This window comes from Chaetodon auriga, chromosome 5, assembly GCF_051107435.1.
Source record: "Chaetodon auriga isolate fChaAug3 chromosome 5, fChaAug3.hap1, whole genome shotgun sequence".
Classification (NCBI taxonomy): domain Eukaryota; kingdom Metazoa; phylum Chordata; class Actinopteri; order Chaetodontiformes; family Chaetodontidae; genus Chaetodon; species Chaetodon auriga.
This window is the reverse complement of record NC_135078.1, coordinates 4,207,501-4,227,510: the sequence shown is the minus strand read 5'-3', so window position 1 is coordinate 4,227,510 and position 20,010 is coordinate 4,207,501. Positions and strand designations below refer to the sequence as shown.

At 43.1% G+C, this 20,010-nt stretch overlaps 1 protein-coding gene across 5 annotated transcripts in view; it reads right to left on the bottom strand.

The window, feature by feature from the left end:
* tjp2b (tight junction protein 2b (zona occludens 2)) overlaps positions 1-20,010 on the bottom strand; it is a 108,390-nt gene that overhangs the window by 72,209 nt on the left and 16,171 nt on the right. Inside the window, exon 1 of one of the 5 annotated variants that reach the window (XM_076731856.1) lies at positions 11,006-11,428. The exons of 2 other annotated variants lie outside the window; for them this stretch is intronic. In XM_076731856.1, the coding sequence (XP_076587971.1) occupies positions 11,006-11,065 (60 nt within the window). In that variant the 5' untranslated portion in view covers positions 11,066-11,428. Of the gene's footprint in view, positions 1-11,005; positions 11,429-20,010 lie in introns of those variants that run through there. 2 more of the 5 variants (XM_076731860.1, XM_076731861.1) reach the window with 2 other exon arrangements.

The window sequence follows — 20,010 nt, the reverse complement described above, 5'->3', positions numbered from 1 at the left end:
CCACTTTAGGTTTTCATGAGCCACGAGACGTTTCTCTTATCAAGAAGATCTTTTATCAAGCTTTACAGGCTGAGTTAGACCTGTCAATTATTATATGATGGCCTGATAGCAATTACAGTCTCTAGACTGCACAATCAAGAGAATTTTAAGCTTATGTTTCAAGTGCGACAAACAGAATGCAAATTAGGTGAGTTTCAATCAACTAGGATGAAGCAAATATACTGTCAACCCGAGCACAAGGCCATGTCGCTATTCTGAAGGAAGATGAGGAAAGAAGGGCAGCAAATTATGCTGAAGATCATTTACAGACAGTCATTTCCTGCGACATTTCAGTATGTTTAAAGTTTAATTGTTATGCTACATAATCAGATGCAGTCGCGGAACCCAGCCGCTATCGTCTGACGACGATTTAGCCTCCAGGAGCTAAAGTTTCAATAAAGTCTTGACTGCAATCAGACTTAAACGCTTAATACAAGTAATCCAAAACAGGAAAGGGTTAAAAATAAGAAACTATTGATAGAATTTATCAAATTAAAGCAATGGAAAAGTACTTTTATTATTATCATGCAGCAACATAAAGCACTATTCTGTCTTCCTGTAGATTATGTTCAAGGTTTGTGACAGAATGGGATTTCAAAACTCCTGGCCGAGCCTGGTGAAAAACACAACACTTTCTGTTTATCAAGATACTGCCTAGCAACACGGTGGTAGATGATACAGGTACCAAAGTTCAGGAACTATCCTTAGTGATGTCTAAAACAAGAAAACTGAGGTCAAATTTGTTACACAAGTCAATAAATAACTCATAGTTCTAATTTGGCCACATGGTTAGCGTTGGTGGTAAGTGCTGCTGTGCTCTGAATTCTGTGTTTGAAGCACATGTTGTTATTAGAAAGAGTGCCTAATTGTGGTGGATGATTAAAACTAAAACAGTTCGACAGGAAAGTAGTCCAAATTTAATAAATTTGATGTAACACAACATTTCACATTTGTGCAGGACAGCCTCCATACACAGCAGAGGGGAGGCCCAAACACCTCTTTGATGTGTTTACCACAGTACAGCAGGGGGCAGTATGCAGATCAATATGTAGCAAATGATTACAATTACGTTGTTATGATCATTCCATCTGTGTTTTCTTCATCGCAGCAATCAGAGGGCCCTAAGTACATCCTGGAAAAGTCTATAGCAGCTAACCTCTTTAGGAGCAGCCATTGTTGTTTTTGAATAAAAACAACGCCCAACCATACTGCCACTCCTCATAGGACCACTGTCGCTGCTGACCACTGACCACTTTTGCCAAAAACACATAACTTGAAGCCTTTTGTCGGCTCCTTCATTAAACTTGTCCATTTTGCTGTGGAAATGAGCAATTGTGTTCATTTTCAATAAAATGCTATTAAAATGCAGTTTCCTCTGACGTTAGCTCTTTACTTGTGACGAGGCAGCATCCCTCCACTACAGCATGCTGTGGGCCCTGGCATAAACCAGGTTAACATCTGCTCCATTACAATCACTGCACACACAGCTTGTCAGGATCATCCCTCATTTCAAATCTTACTTGACAAGTTAAAATTTTCCAAAATCTAAATCCACTTTGTCAGTTTATTAGCTGCACCTAAATATCACTAATGACAGTCCAGGGACAGATCATCCCTCACGACGGTTACAACATTCAGTTTGCGTGGAAACTGTTATTCAGTCTACCCAAATTGATATAAATGGGGTGGACAAAATGATAGAAACACCTGTTAGAAACACCTGCAGTTAGTACAGCAAAACGCAATTTTCTCTTCCCTCCCTGGTTTCCAGGAACAGAAGTGAACCCGGTCATTGTTCTGTTTCTGACCTCAGAGCAGCTTCCTCTGCCCTCCTTTCCTCACAAACTAATCACACACTGTTCAACTGTGGACAAATGAACTATCTCTGCTTCCTCAAATATGTCTATGATATCATATTATGACAGAGGGCTCTGTTTCCTCGATCGTCTTCATGTTTGTTATGTTGAGGGACGGACTATGAGAGAGCCTTCTTTGAGACAAGACTTCACTGATGATATCACACACACACACACACACACACACACACACACACACAGTGTATTCAACAGCTCTCTAAAGTGTTCTTCCTGTTATTCCTCAGTAATTACGGTTTCATTTCTCAGATTAACATCCCTGTCACGACAGGACGACACTTTGATTTCTCCACAGCTTTCAAGTCTGTGAACTGCAGAGCTGAAAATCAGTGAAATGTGGCTGCTGGGAAAAGATATGACAGCTGCTGACACACCAGTTTATTCTTAAAAAGACGATACTCATCACAATTTTGACCTACGGTATCATTTCAAGGCTTTTCGTCTGAACAGGATTCTAGAATCACTTGAGTTGAACTGTAATACTTTTCTCTGTGAAAGCATCATGTTGGTGCAGAGACATCTCAATAAAACATATACAAAACACTTCAACAATTAAAGTTCTGTAGGCACATAAGGTGACTTATTTCAAGTAGTTTCGTTTTCTCTAATCCAGATTTTGGGAAGCCCATAGTCGGTGTTAAAGTGCTACAATTTCTCCACTGCTGTAGGCTGACATTTCCGTGAACTACACTCTGTTTGCTTGATTTCATTGTTCTGTGCCTTTACAGTTTGTGTTTTACCGTTTCTTTGAAAGACCTGTTCACACCAGACCTGTTTGGTATGTGAAGATGTTCAGTTCATTCAGCTGGAAAAATGCCATTCAAACTCCAGTGGCATGACGTCACTGCACTTTAGTTTGGAAGCTTCTTGTTATTAAATTAAACCATTAGGAAAAAAACAAACTTCTTATTTTTCTTATTCTCAATAGCAAAGATATATAATTTTATACTAATGTCGACACCAACAGATCAGTTGGGTGTTATTATCTTACATTAATGGTCATATATCATCATCATCAGATCTGTATCTATTTCTCTATTGACCTCAAAAATCCAGTGTTGATCTGGTCCAACATAAAGACAATAATGAATTCTACTACGCCATTGCAGTGGGTGATATAAAGCAACTTTACATATGAATTGAACCTGTCCAACAAATTTGACAAGGCATGCAACACCACTTTAATATGTAAACAACACAGTGGTGTGTTTGTCAGCAGCACAGAGGCTGTACGGTTGTGTTTTACGCTGTCAGTGGTGATTTCATAGCTAAACTCTGAACTGGATGAGCTGTGAGAACAACAACATGACTCACCATTCCCTTATTTACATATGACACACACGGCAATTTATGCAGGTGTGGCAACTCCTATTATATGAGGGTGGTACATGCAGTTCAGAGTGGAACACAGCAACGTGTCTGACGTGTCCTCAGGATTCACCAGAAGCACAGGTCTACATGAAGTAGGCTCATTTACACATATCTATACACAGCAAACGCACTTCTGTTCACGACCCCCTCAGCCTCTGTGCCGAGATCCCACTGCTGATAATCATGACATGCTGTGTGCTTCATCATCATCAGGTTATAACTACTTGATAATTGAGAGTCTGAGGCAGCAGTGGTGGTCCTGTGGGATAAAGTGAGTACTGTGTATCTTTGTTTTGGTCCAAACAGTGGATGTGGTCTTGTTTTGGCCTCAGGACTCAGGGAGTGGTGAGGTGGAAACGCAGGGAAAGGGGCCTTCTGCTGCAGGAAGCAGCATGTAAACCATCACTCCCTGTTCCTGTCATTCCACAGATAACGTCTTCTTAGTCATGTTCACTCACAGGAAACAACAATCTGTGGTGGAACACACGCACACACACACACACACACTGACCTGTATTCGCAGACACACAGGCAAATGCAACGACGCCCACATTCAAATGTCCACACAAAACCAGTACAGAGCAACCATACTGCACTCAGGGCCACTGTATGATACTGTTTAGTTGAAAAGGTGATGTACACATGTATGGAAGCCTTGGACTGTTTGGATAGGAGAGATTTGACTGTGTGTGAACTCACATCCAGCAGCTCCCCAGAGAACCTAATCTCAGATCTCTTCCCCTCGAGTTAAACTTCAGTTACCAAAGATAAACAGAAACCTCAAAAAACAGACACAAACCTCTTCGGACAAACTAAATGTAAAAACAGTTTCAGCGGTCTGAGGCTGTACACACCCGTCGTTTGATGCCAACGTACTCACAATGACACTGCTAACATGAGGAGGTAGAGCAGGCATAACGCTTATCATTTCACTATGCTAACATTTGCCAATCAGCATTAAACACAAAGTATAGCAGAGGCTGATGGGGACGTTCAGATTTGATTCAAATGAAAAACTGAGGACTTGGTCTGATTTTTCAGGAAACATGAGCAGATCAAAGTGATTAGGCTTCATCCTGCGAGCGACACGACTGTCTATACGGAATGAATGACAACCTATCTAATAGCCGTTGAGATATTTCAGTCTGCACTAAAGTGGTGGATCAACTGACTGACTGACAGTGCCAAGCCTACAGCCACGCGGGTAGTGTGGCTGAAAACTATTATTAGATGATGCCCTGCAAAGACAGCCCATATTATTTACCATGCAAACTGTGCTGCCATTCCAACAATGGAGAACTTGCCTAGAAAGTAAGCGCTCCTGAATGCTCTTAGCAATTCAGTGAAAATACACTTGTTAATCCAAAGACACAACAGTAAACTCAAAGATCCCTTTTCTTTGCAAAAACTACAAAGTGCACCTGCCTTTCGCTGAGTTAACTTTCCACCCATAAGTGACATCTAGCCTGAGGCGGAGTTCAGAAACAGATGGTATGCAGTAACAGTGTGCCTTAACGAAAACTGATTAAGCATTAAGCAACTGCTGCTTACTGTTCCTTGCTCTGTGGTAAGGCTCGCAATGAATATTGTAAATTCTAATTTATATTTGAATTGTAAAAAACAATCCATGCATTCAATTGTGAAAATCAGTGCTGTGGTGGCTGAACTACCAGCCAAAACAGAGACAAGACAATATGATGAGGGTCAATGCCGACTCTGTTAGCTGAAGCGTGTCAGCCTGCTGTTTGACCTGCAGCTCTATGCAACTATTTACATTTTCACTATGTGTGGAAATCAGAGAGGACAGCAAGCGAAGAATTTCACCACAGCGCGACTCGTTCTCTCTGCATATGACAATTAAGCTTTGAATCTTCTGCGCTGAATGGATCTCGAGTGCCTGGGTGGTGAAGTAAGCACCACAGTCATCCACACAACAAGTTGCCTCAGACAGAGTATTTTAAGTATGTCAAATGATCTGAGCGGGTGAGGGTGAGGGTGGGGGTGGGGGAGTGGCGGGGGGGCTGGAATGCTAACGAAAGGAAGCGTTTTTGTTATCCACTGCAATAATGGGCCAACACTTCAGTCCCTAACGCTGGAATACACGGCATCAGGGGTATGTGTTTGTGTCTGCATGTCTGCACGTGTGAGTGTGTGTGTGTGTGTGTGTGTGTGTGTGTGTGCGTTGGTATTCGTGACTGGCAGTGAAGCAAAAGAGCTGAGGTAGGCTTTGCTAAGTGGCATGTCATTAAGTTGCATGCGCCAAGCGTGTCACTCCCAGTGGGCAGAGACACTGCCGGCTCATCAGCTGAGGACAAGCATGCCAACACTGTTCCACACAGGCTCGTCAAGTCAACGCTCAGTCAGACGCTCAGGCTGTGCTGCCGTGGACACAAATCATTCGAAAACAACACTGAGGCACTGCTACTGTGAAAGCTTTATGGGGTTCCAGAGTGAACTGTGCACAGCATTTTCATATTCGGCAGGTTTATAAGCTACTTGGAGGTTCACTTATGGCAAATGAAACACAGTATACAGCAAAGATGTTCACAATATTTTCACATCCTAGTGAAATAGGACTGCTGGAGTCTGACTACGCCAGTCTGTAGGTCCAGGATGTGTTTAGCTTAGCTTAGCACAAAGACTTGAAGCAAGGGAACCTGCTAGCCTAGCTCTATCAAAATACACCTTCCAGCAGCTTCAAAGCTGTTTCAATTGTCAAACCACTGTCTGTTTCTAGTCTTCTCTATTCAACCTGCGTGTGCTCAGTTTGTACTACCAGGCTTGCATGCTGTTTTAAGTCCTGCACACATGCACAGACCAGCAGGAGACCAGCACTGCACCAAATGTGGTCTTCCCTGATGTTAGCTTGGGTTTCAGCAGTGCACCACGCCCTTGGCCTCTGAGGGCAGCACCAATAAACACTAAACACAGACACACAGAGAGAGAGATATAAAGACACACACAGGAATTTTATCAGTCAGCCGCTCCCAGCAGCTGTCCGAGCCCATGCGGTATGATTCCCAATGGTCAGGGAATATTTGGAATATCTTTAAACTTTAAGGAGTGTATTCATGCAGGCAAACTCCTCAAATACTTCAGGGTACAGTCATTTATTATAAGTGTCAAGGTTTCTCATCTGGACCACACTGGGACCTCTGTGTTAAAGTTGTGCTGGTCTTTGCTAATACTGCCTGAATGCATGACAGAGGGCATAGCTGTGCCTCCTGCTCCCACATGCAGTCACATGTATAAAAAGGAAAGAGCGGACACTTGGCTAAAGGTCTAACCCTCGGTTTACTGCAAGACAAAGAAAGCTGAACATAATGTGAAACATTTCCATGGAACAGCAAGGCTCGCTGGGATAAAGCCAGAGGCCTGAGGGCTACTGGAAGTCTAGAAATACTGACTCCCATCAACTTACAAGAGTTGGAACTTGCAGGTATTTCATTATTTATTTGTCATATTAAATGCATGTATCTTTTAGCTCGAGTAGAAAGTACAGTTGAAGAGCATTACACAAACATTGAGCCATTCTACGCACAGTTAACTAGGATGGTACGGGCACGGACTACAGCCGAATGTAAACAATCACAGCATTCATGTCTACCCTGCTATGCCAAAATTTGTACATAGTTGACATTTAGAGTTCAGAGAGTCGACTTTCACAACTCCAGGAATTCAGAGACACACAGAATGAACTTCTCTGCTATCTCTACAGTCAAGCTGGCCCCATCATAAATTCATTTGCCTTACATTTTATTGAGAAAAAGGCTAAAGAGGTTAGCTAATTCAGGCAAAATGGTGGATGAAGATACACGGAAAACAAAGACCGCACATGTAAACTGAGAGTGGCAGGTGAGTGTTTGTCAGCGCGATGTGAGGCTGAGCTGAGCTCTGCACTGAAGCCTGCAACTACTTGCTCATAAGATAATATTCACAGCCCACATCTTGTCTGATTGTGCCTGCATGCCATTTTGCTCCCCTGCACACTTGTTATGTTGAATGTCTCGATTTCACTTGCAGAAACCAACCCTGCTTGAAATAACCAGTGAGAACAACTGGCACTGACAAGATCAGCAGACCGGAGCTCAGAATCCTCCCAACACCACACACGAGGATTGTATCAGCAAATTGGCAACAGAAACTGTCCTGTCATGTAGTTTTTAAGCAGAAAACCTTTGAATCTTTAGTCAGTTTGATGTACACACTGTTTTCATGTTGTCATATGGCATTTTGTTAATTATATGCTTAAAAAGCCTCCACAATGAAAGGAATAAGGGCGTGAAATGTGGTCATAGAATCTTCAGATTGATGTAACTCTGACTGTAAAAACATGAAGTAAAATAGCTGCACATATGCATATGAGTGGGCCGATTTCAGGACACTACAGTTTTATAACCGTAAAACATTAAATAGAAAATGTACTGAGGATCTTCGAAACAAAGACACGTGAAGCCTCACTCAGGGCCTGGGGGCTCCAGACTCCCTGCTGTACACACCAACAAGTCTTAAACAAGTACATGGTGACATGAGAACAGGAAGTACTGATCCTACAAGCAGAAACAGCCTCAATCTTTTAGAATCATCCCAATGTGAGCAGTCTAATTATAGAAAGTCTTTGTGTGTTGCACTACAGGGTGGGGTGGGGTGGGGAGAGGGAGGATGTGTGTGTGTGTGTGTGTGTGTGTGTGTGTGTGTGTGTGTGCGTGTGAGTGGAGGGGTGGGGGGTTAATGCCCAAATCTGGTCCAAAGCCCTGAGCACATTTACCATCACTTCAGAGATTACTGTTAAGACACAACTGCAATAAACACACGCTCTAAAGCCCCCCGCTGGGACATCTGACACACACATTCGCCTTCCCTCTGTTAAAACTCTCAATTTCAATCACGTCTCAACTTAAAGTCCGAAAACTTAGGCATGGAGAACCCTGGGGTGCAAAGTTAAGCGGTATTGCCGATAAGAGAACCAAAGTCATCTCAGTGAAGATTTAAAATGAGAACGGTCAAAACTGAAGCAGCTGGGGCCGAGAGCATGGCTGAAGCCACAAAACATTTCTCTAACACACCTTCAGAGCTTCCTCTGATTACCCCTCCCTGCCTCAGCAGCAGTGGACAACACGGATACCGTCCTCTATGTGTGTCATATGTCATTTTGCCATAACAATGTGAACATATATGATGATAAAGCATCATTTCTGGAGACATTTTCAGACAATGGATGCCATTCCCAGACAGGAATGTGTGGCTTTCTCCTCATCCAGCAAATCAAATACTTGACAAGTCAAGGTTTATTACAGTGCTTCCCAAGCCGGGGTTGCATCAGTGTTTGACTGCGCCAGCCATATTTGTTTGATACGTGCCAGTGAGTGAATGCTCTCCCTGTTCACCGTCAGCAGCTGTGTTACGATGAATACGTCACTCAGGCTGAACTCAGGATACTTGAGGGCTTGCTTTTTTGGGAAGGTGGTGAACTGTACACATGATGATACATTTTCCTCTCTTCCAGAAAGGACTCAGATGTGATTTCATGTTCCAGAGCACAGTAAGGTGCTGTGCTGGATTCAGTTTGTCTGTGTGAACGGACAATGTGTAATGACCAGAACGGGCACGGCTCAAGAGCCCACATGGATTTAGCTTATTAAGAAATGCAGTGGATTTGAGGTCAGCAAAGGTCAGCATGCACCACCGCTGAGTTTCTTTTTTCAAATTCCATGAGAAGCACCTCTAACAATCAACACAGAAACTCTATCGCAAGAAGAAAAAACTGTCCAAAAAGCTGAGTGTACTCCAGGAGGCTCGTCCATGACACACACTGCTCTCACCTCTCACACCTCACCTGACAGTTGAGCTGTTTTAGGAGCTCCCACTTCAACTGAGCTTTTCAATTTTCACCTAAAATGACGCTGAAACTGCTTTCAGTTCTCTCTCTCTCTGTAAACCGGACAGCTCTGACACTGGATCTGACTTTTCTGATTGTGTCAGTGCCGACGAGGCAACACACACCTCACTGCTTAGAGCTCACACCCTTCAACCATCTCCAGGCCTCACACTTCAACTGATAATTCGGCTGCTTTCAGCGCCTCCACGCCAAACGACAGTCCCTCGACTTCCATCTCTGGACGGAGAGTTTGTCTGTTCTCAGTGATTACACATCAGCTGGCACTTCAGAGTTCCATTTTGAGCCTCAGAGCCTTTCAGTAGCACTCACTCACACTTCAGCTACTTCAGTGCTTTAAAGGTAGTCTGTGCAGGAATTGTCGGTCATTTAACAGCTTTCTGCGCTGTGTCCACCATTTTCATAGCTTCCTCTTGGATAAAGTCCCGACCTCACCTGCATGTTGTCATTGGCTGGAGGCTACACGCCAACTGCCCAAACGCCATGACCACAGCAGAATAAGGAAATACAGGCAGAGAGTCTCTGCAGATACCCAACCTTCAACTTCAGCTGTACCTCTCTAACAATGATTCACAAGCAGAGAATGAACATTTGAAGACATTTTGACCTGTTTAGAATTCTGCAATTCTCAGGACTTTTTTGTAGTTAATGTACAGTTTGAATGGAGGAGACATACAGCTGAGACATACTGCATGTGTGTATTCACAACGAAAAGCAGGCTGAATTCAAAACGTTAGACGACCATGGCTGTGAGGACTGAAGACTTTCATACGGTCATTAAGTGTGATCACAGAGACTGTAGTACCACAGAGAGAGAGAGAGAGAGAGAGAGAGAGAGAGAGAGACACAGACACACACACACACACACACACACACACACACAGCTCCCAGGCTCATCATTAAGGATGACCATTAATCTGAACAGCCCCTCTTCTTTAACACACAACCAGCCAGACCAGAGGGAGCCTGAGGGGGAGGCACACACACACACACACACACACACACACACACAGAGGAAGAGACAACCTTGACCTACAAGCACAGTTGTTATTGTTATCGTAACTTGGGGAAAATATTTTGTTTACGTTCCATTAAGAAACAAAGTGTTTTTACACATAAAGTACAACTACAGGTTTAAAGTTCACAGCTCTGTAGTGAACAGGGCTACAGCGTCATCAGGCTTCAGAGTCCTGGAGGGAAAGTGCAGAGCTTTAAAGCAGACGAAGCAGAGAAAACATGGACTCTGTTCTGTGGAGGATCAAACCGTCTTTCTTCTGGAGTCATTTCACACATGTTTAAGCTCCACAGGGGGCATCAGCAGGTTAGGGTGCTTCTCATTTTCCTCACACATATGTTTCCTACTGTTCTACAGATTATTTCCTGTGACCTTCTAATCTCCAGAGAACTCCCCCATCAAAGCAAACATGTCAATCTGGACGGGATTACAATCCCCGCGTGGTGTCAGACTCAACTCTCCACTCCGCGTTTAGGCGAAAGTTCTGGCAGTTCTCTCAGCTTTCAGGCTGATCAACAACTGGAAACACCAGCAGAGTAAATATTAGTTCAGCTACGTAACGTGCTTTTCTATTGGCTGTCCTGAAGCACAACAGGTGTACTGACAAGATGACCATTGGCTGGTCCTCACGCACCTCACAGCCTGAGCGAAGCGTCTCAGTCACTTCAGCAGGTTGGAAATGACGCACATACGCGCTGTTGACATCCACGCTAAAATGATTTCACCCACCGTGTCCACGTCGCGCAGAACTCACTACATGCAGCCAAAATGTACCGTCACACATGTTAAACACAGCAAAGTGGCACTTACTCCGACATTTTCGCCCTTGCTCGGGTAAGAGGCCAGTCTTCCGCCGCCTTTCACCGGCATCCTGCGTCTCCTCGAGGCGGCTAAACAGGCGCTTTGTCGTCGCGGTTAAAGCCAAAGCCGTGTGGATTTAGAGGCGGTTAGCGTGGTGGCTACTTTCTGAAATGAAACATGTCTTTGTGACAGCCAGGCCAGCTCCGCCCTCGTCGTAGGCGGGCGGGCGGGCGGGCTGCCGTTTGTCCGGGTGGACAGCCCACAGGCGCGGAGAGGGAGGGCTCGCTCCGCCGCGACGACAGCGCAACAAGCACGGAGAAGCACATTTCCTGTTTCCTTCGTCGGGAGCATTGTTTGGATACGCAGCTGGAAATAGCGGCACGAAGCCAGCCGTCCTTTGCCACAGTCAGGGAGTTTGCGTTCACTGTAGGCTCATGCGGTTAAGACTGCTTTCCTGCTGAATTTTCAGGATTTGAACTTCCATCTTGTACTTTTCCTTCATGAGGAAGTTACGTCCTCTATCCATCACACAGTCCTGACAGTCAAAGCCATCACACCGTGAACTGTACAAGTTACTGGACTTGTTGAAGGAGTTGGTGGAGCCTGTTTTCTGTTGAACTGGTTTCTGATCTTCTATTGTCAATCAAAAATGTTTTTGTGTAATGCTGTCTCATTGTCTTGTGTTAGATTATGAAATTGGCTGTGCAGGAATCTTGAGGGAATTCAATTTGGTGACTTAGTTTTTGTTTTTCAAGCTGGAGTTGTGTGGCTGCCATGTTTTCAGTTGTCTTGAATTTTAGTTTTCTTTGGTGCTTGAAGAAAGGTCAAAGGGTCACCAACATGATAAGGATTCATCCTCTGAGGACAATTCTGGCACGCTGGTCAGTAGTTGAGATGTTTTGTGGGATCAAGGCGTTTGGCAGACAGACACATGGAGCAGCATCAGCATCAGAAATAAACTGTTTATATAATGATCACACTCTGACAGCAGCCCTCCAAAAACCACAGTCAACCCCCATAATCCATCACAATTCATCAGTGTGAGCTGTATGTTCAGTTAAGTGTCTTATCATCATCATCATCATCATCATCATCATCATCATATCATCCCCCTGTTCTCTTGTTTTCATCACAGCATGACATCATGATAGTGGGCCCGTTTCAGTTTAACAGTGTGTTGCATATTGTTCCTTTGTTGCCAGTTACTGCTTCAGATGACTCATAATTCCCTTTGCTTAATTTCTTTTTACACCATCCTTCTTTTCACTTTAATTCTTTCAGAACATCCTCAACAATAATTAGGTAGACCAAAACAATGGATTGACAAATGTGAAACAACTGACAGTGCTTCACTCACATGTTCAGGGACAGTGGGAGTGTGTAAAGTAGTTTCACTACTCAGTCAGTTGCAGTGAAGTTCATCCAGTGTCTGGTGATCTTGAAATTCCCAGAAAAAAAACAAAAAAAACCATACTTCATATGAGACTCATCACGCGTGGGCTGTGATGTACCCGGGCCTGTGACTGTGACTCTCTGTGTGTGTGTGTGTGTGTGTGTGTGTGTGTGTGTGTGTGTGTGTGTGTGTGTGTGTGTGTGTGCCCTAACAAGCTGGCCTGCCATGCTTCAGACAAAGCCCTCCTTTCAGTCTAAAGATAGTCCCAGCAGCTGAGAGCTCCCCGGTCAAACTCCAGCATCAGTCAGTGACAGAGAGGCAGCGACATCTAGAGGCCGCTGAGGGAAACACACCAAACAGCAGGATGAGACAGGAGAGCATTTGCCCCGATCAGCTGTAGTAGGATTGTATTATTATTATTTTAAGACAAAGATAGCAATGACTATTTTAAGTGGCAGGTGAACAGTTGCTACTACACACAGTAATGAGCAGTGGAGTCCTGTGGCTGTGCATCTACACTGATATGCAACCACTGAAAGGATCTTTACACATAACATCAAAGGGTGGGACTACTTGATCTGAGACCATTTTTCTTTGCATTTCAGCAAACGTTTTTTCTACAGTATGATTACCAGATCTTATTCTTTTTCTCCAGATTTGACCATGAATGTATTTTCACTGTCTATCTTTAAGGACTGATCATGTGTTGATGCATCCCAGTTTTTCATTTGCTTGTTTTTCTTTTTCTTTCTTCCTCTTCTATTTTTTTCTTCTTCTTCTGTTTTTGCTCTCAGAGTTATCTCATTCTTTTCCAGCCCTTCACCCAACACCACACACATCAGCCTCTCTGATGACACTACCATGCTTTCACTACCCAATGACAATAACTCACGCAGCTGACCAACATTCTTTTCCCACTTCACACAATGGTGCACAGATAAGTTAGCACCAGCTGAATGTTGATCTAACAAAAGAACTGGGCCCCGATTCCCCAAAGCATCTTAAGACTAAGATAATCACAGAGCCTTAAGATGCTTTTGAGAAACATGGTTCTTGTTATTGGCACACCAAACACACTCTGTACTAAACCCCACCTTCATCCACCACAAGTTGAACAGATTGAGCAGTTGCAAGAACAACACACACACACACACACACACACACACACACACACACACACACACAGACTTCCACTTCCACTGTCCTAGAATTGCAATGTTTTTCTCCCATCTGTCTTTCAGAGATGTCACACTAAGGGCAGATGAATCTTTCTCCTGCCAAAACTGACTCACTGATGGAGACTGATGAAATATGTTGTGACAGACAGAAAGAGAGAGAGAAACTCAAGCAATTCCATACTGCACACTGCTACACCATGAATTAGTCATGTGGCTCAAAAAGCAATTTAACAGCACCGAAAATATATATATTTACTACTTCTGCTACTGCAGCAATAATGATGATAATTAAGCACCAAATGAATCGTACTGATTTTTGAAATGATTGTGTTTAGGTAGACATTCCATATCTGCGCTCCATGATGTCTCAGGGAATAGTGGCAGAGGAGGATGGAAAACAGTCTGATTTATTCATTTATCCTGTTATTTAATGAGAAGTCTTTATCATGTCAGCATCAGTCTTGGATGGACAGACTGACACACAAAGCTGGAGTACCAACGCAGCAAAGTGGCCACCTGCCCCGGGGATCCTGACCCCGCAGAAACCCAACATTCAATCTGCTGGATTGAAAATGTATACCAAAGTACCACCAAAGTACACTGCGAACTACAGCAGGTTTCCCTTTGCTACCTAAACCCTATCCTGCAGTTCAGACATACTTACCTTAAGACAATTGATAAACAGAAAAACTGCGAATAGTGCAAACATTTGCACATTCCTTCTACAGGGACAGGAACAGACTGAACTAACTGGTCAGGTGAGCTGGCTCTGTCCTGGACTGCCCCCTGGACACCATCGAGGAGGATGTTAGCCAAGCTGACATCAGTCATGGACAACCCCTCTCACCCGCTACATGAGACAGTGTCCTTCAGTAACAGACTGCTGCATCCGGTCTGTAAGAAAGACTGCAGGTCCTTCATTCCAGCTGTGGTCACACTGTTCAACTCTAGTTTTGTCTAATGCAGCGCTGTGTTTCCGTACTTACTGCTCTGCACTGTTATTGCACTGTGTGATTCTATGTTTTCATCATCATTCCATTACACCTCATGTAATATCTAGTGCAATATTACATCTTTTAACCAATGTGCAATAGTGAAAAACACTGTACTTGAACCATGTGCAAGTGTAGACCCATGTGCAATTCTCCATTCCCTGTGCATTTTTTTTTATTTTTTCCATTAGCAATAATATTTTATATACTGCTACATACTGTTATCCAGTGTGCACTACTGAAAAAACACTGTACTCTCTTGTAGAGAATATATTTATACAGTTTTGATTTTTAAAATTTTCTATTTTGTATTTTATTCCTTTCTATGTCTTTTTATACTTTTGATACTACTGCTGCTGCCTGTGACATGCAAATTTGCCCTATGGGAGATTGATAAAATATTATCTTATCTTATCTTATCTTATCTTTAAGATTATATCTTCAATGTAAATGTTGCAAAGTTTTTTGTGATCTGATATTTAGGATGTTTTTCTACAGGATTTGAAACACTGACATGAATTCTCTGGAGCTGCTGAGTCACCTGTTTGATCTGCATTTGGGTTTCTTCTCCCATACAAATTAGAGTGGTGCGCACACTGTGCTGTGTGTCACAGACTACACCCACACACAAATCAAACATCAGAATGATAAACAGCTTGTGCTGCGATAAGGTGAAGAATTAAAATTGAGAAGTGAGAGAAGGTTACTGGGGTGTTACTGTGTCATACTGGAGATGAGGTTCCTTGTAAATGTGGTCTTTTATGTCTACAGAGTCACTGTTGTGCAGAATATGAATCAGTTTCTTAAATGGAAGTAAAATGCAGCTGGAGGGACACCCGAGCAATGCTTCAATCCACAAACTGCTCTCATATCCTGTCTGACATTTTAGTTGACTTCTGTTGTCCCTGTTGTGCCTGTGCACAAAACACTCACACACACTCTCTGATTAAAAATAGCTAAATGACATGTTTCCTAAATTACCATAACTAACCCAACTCTGTGATTTCATATAGGAGGAAGTTAGCCTGTCAGGATGACAGAAAAGAGAGGATGAATGGAGCAGAGTGCGTCAGTGTTTGTGCTGGCCATCACTGAACTCTGTGCCACTGTCAATCATATGCTGTGCTCTCTTAATTACCGACTAATGTCATTTTATTTTATAAAGGTTAATCTACCTGACATGTGCAAAACGGGAAATATCCAGTTTTCAAAACTCAACACGTTTTGACAGATCTTACCGGACCCGATAAATCATAGAAATGCATTCATGCCACTTAGCCAGCACTTGTATCCATGGTATTCGTCTGTTTCTCCATCTAACTGTAATGACTAACTGTAACTGATTTGTGGCCACCTAGGGAAAGTGTAACAAGTTGCAAACACATCACTGGCATATGATCACTGTATAAAGTTATAAGGGTGAACATGTTAACAAACCACATCCAGCAGACACAGAGCAACATTCTCTTTCATTTGGAGTCAAGTTTGTCTAAGTCCAATTTTCATACTTTTCACAATTGTTTTTGGTCTCCTCCTAATCTCCTGAGAAAAATATCTATCTCTCCATCTTCTATGCTGCTATGTACACCAGCTGCTCACTAGCTGTGCCTGTTTGCTCTTTAGTGCTGAGCAAGTAGCATACTGTGGGTTTTTAGAGTGTTTCTGTGAAAAGTAAGTTGCATCGATAAAACCAAAACAATGAGCCACAGCTTACCACTGCAAGGCAACCTCTGTCACACTGCACACAGTGATGTGAGTCAAAAAATTCTAGATGCAGACACTGGACATTTGGGCATTGCTTTGGCAAAATGCTAGTCAACGTTGTTTACTCTTGTTTTCCATAGCTGTAGAGCCAAATCGTCCAATATGAAGTAAGTTTGATTTGCTCCTGGATAAACAGGAGGAGCAAGGTGGACAATGACATCAGGAGAGACGAGCAGGAGGAGGAAGAGGAGCACGATCAGTGTTTGCAGGAAGGTGAAACCTGTGAATGGGTAGTCTGGCTGTGACCCCAGCACACTGATGCAGCACAGACCTGTCTAAACAGACATGTTTAAAGTGGTGATGTCAGGGAGCACTGATGCTGCTGCACAACCTTTCAAACCTGCAAATACACCGACACACCTGTACAACCCCAGCTGTGGAGGTGTGTCTGTTTGTCTGTGCGATAATGGTGTTCATTCATCACATTTTCAAACAAATGAAAGAAATAAAATTCCATTGAAACAGTTTTTGCTCATTCCTCCTGTTCAAACTGACCTTGAATAGATTTCTTCCTGTTGCACTTAAAGTGATGGGGGACAAAATCCACAGATTTGTTATGTGTAAATATACATTCCATAGATTAATGAGGTCAGACAAATCAGGTGAGAATGTGAACTTCTGAGAATACGGAATTCCCAGTTTGATGAATATCTTTAAAGCTTTTACAGCTAAGTTCTGGGTAAGTGTGCAGTAACTCTCTTGTGTTCAGTTGTTTCATTCTAGTGCACATTGGCTCCTACACAGCAGCGATGCAGGTTCAGTACATAAAATGACCAGCGTGACAAACAGTAAAGATGTGGGGCTTTGCTAAAAACAGATGCTGTCTATGTCCTAGACACTCCTGAACGACTGTCAACTTCTCACGCATAATTACAATTCATTAAATACAAGTGCTCCTAATACTTCCCTCTTTACTTGTAATTACACAGGTGCACAGGAGATAGTCACATGCTGGGAGACAGCAGCTATTTTCTCTTCTCCTGAAGTCAAACAGGCTACAATTAATCAAAGAGACACAGCAGCATCAGGAGAGAAAAGAAAAGGTCACCATCTATAGCTAAACTTCTCACGTCTCACAGCTTCAGTTTATATGGAGGCTGATGGAAACCGGAACATTCACAAACTCATTCAGAAGAATAATTAAGCAGAAACATCAGAAATTAAAATTAAGACATAAAGTGGAGTCGAAGTGTCACCTTCAGTTTCCCCTGCAGCCGCTCACTCACCACCAACATATCGTGATGATATCACAAATCCTGGATAAAAGTATCAGCACTAAACATGATGGGGATACTTTGCCTAAAATGACCCCGTAAGTAACAGGATTTTGAAAACCAAAGCAGGTTAAATCTGACAGGAAATAAAGTGTGAAACAGGAGCTCAGCAGAGAGGCAGGTAATCATAAACATGCAGTGTAAGAGCAGGAGGGAAATACATGCTGTGAAAATGTGGAAATTTGTAGAAACAGAACACAAAGTGAAACCTAAAAACAAAAAACCCTCAAAGCTGCAGCTGTTTTGCAGATACAGTATGTGAATTATGTGGAATAGTGTTTGAAGAAAAGTAGATAGGTTTAAAAAAAAAAACATGAAGTTACAAATAACCCAGGTCAGCTGATTCACCTGCTCTGGAGTCTGACTGACCTACAGTAGTGTACAGTATGTCCAAGACATGAGAAGCAGTTGAGTGTGTTGGTGGAATACCTGGTGACGACAGGGAGTCACACACACACATAGAGTGTGAGGCTGCTGGGAGTGCAGGCAGTGTGTGTTTAAGCCATCCAAATGCCTCAGCACACACACCTCTGAGCTGTACCACTCCCTACAAGGAAACACCAGGGTCAGCACTCTCTCTGTTTTAATGCTGCTCACACACACACGCACAGACAGACAGACAGACACACAGACACACACACACACACACACAAAAGCATATTGGGACAAAGACACACAGATGAACAGATTTACACGCATAGAGCAGCTACATCGACACATTCAAAGTTAGATTAAAGCAGAATCAATAACACCAGGAAACAGGACACAACATGTACGTCAGACAGCTTTGGAGTCGTGGGAAGGTGTATCTTTGAATGAGGCATCAGAGTTTAGCAACCACTGCTTAGTTTGATGCTGTAGAAAGTCGGGTCAACAGCGCTGCCAGTGATACATTTAGTAAAAAGGCTGGTTCTATAATTGGTTTCACTCCTGATTCTCTAGAGGAGGCTGCAATTGCTGCCTGGATTATGTTCACTGGAAACATCGAGCAGCGGTCCAGCACAGCAGACACTGCCGTTCAAAACCTTCATGTGCTTAGATGTAGGACACTGAAATACTCTGTTCAATACTGCAGTAGGGGGCTGTCCAAGACACATGCATGTGCGTGACAGCTAATGTGCACATGTGGAGGAAACAACTGACCGATGGAGTACATTTTCTATACTTTTCTGAAGGTTACGCTTACAGCAGGACAAGCAGTTTGATCCATATCATTGAAATTAAACCTGCAACAAACTAAGCTGCTCGCTCAAAATGGACACACATGCCGACAGTGGACGAGTTACTATACATATTATCAGGGGACATGTTCCATGTGTGCACTAGACAACAAAATGGCGACCTCCTGACAGTAAGACGAAGAGCTTCTTTTTTGTTGTATTTGTCCTGACAACATGGAAAAGTCCAGAAAACAATGTGTAAAGGAGCGTAACAGGAATAGGAGCAGTGATGGAGAATACATACAGTACATGTACACACAGTACACAAAATGAGTGTCCAGTGCTTTTGTAGCACAAATACAGTTGGTGCTCTTGTCCACATGGTCACAGGTGGACAAGAGCGTGACAGACTTGGGCTGATTACAGAATTTAGGCCATGCGGACTCTCACAGCCACAGCATTGAAAACCTGCATGTGACCTTACCTCACATGGCTGATTATCACTTAGTTTGTGGTGTTTTATTCAACAATAATGACACGTCAAGTTTCAGATGCTGTAGATGTCCATCCTGTCTGTCCTCAGAATCAGCTTTCCAAGACAAAAGTAAACAGGCAGCATAAACTGAGGATGTTCAGATAACATGCAGCCTTACTCTGTCTTTCCATAGAGCCTATCATTTATTTGGGCTCTTTAAAGGGAACAAATATGCTGTTTATGTTGTGTTAATGTTGAGCTATATGCTAGCAGCTTCCCCTGCTTCCTTTCCTCGTTCTTAGTTAAACATGTTTGTATTGGACACACAGCAGCAGAACTGTACCACATGGGCGTTCTCATGTGAGACAGAAAATAAGAGGGTTTGCCAAAATGTTGCTGATCCAGAATCCACAAATATTTGATTGAGTTTAATTGATGAAACAAACTCTGCACAGTAAGACCTTTGTCCTCATACCACGGCTCAGTCTGTTTGGTCCTCAGCCTGTCACAGTCCTCTGATCCTCGTCTTTCCCTGAAGGATTAAATTTCATCTTCTCTATAGACACCTCAGGTCAGCCTCGCTGTTGGACGAGCTCCTCTCACCCTCCTTTCTCTTCATGCTCAGTAAAAATCCCGTCTTTATCTGTTATTAATAGCACTCCAGCTCCAGCGAGAGCACTCTGTCCTCACAGGGATTGGACAGGACATGGAAACGTTTGACACGCAGCGTCTGTCTTTTGGTTAATGCACCTGAAGGTCTCTGAATCGCCGTTGATTT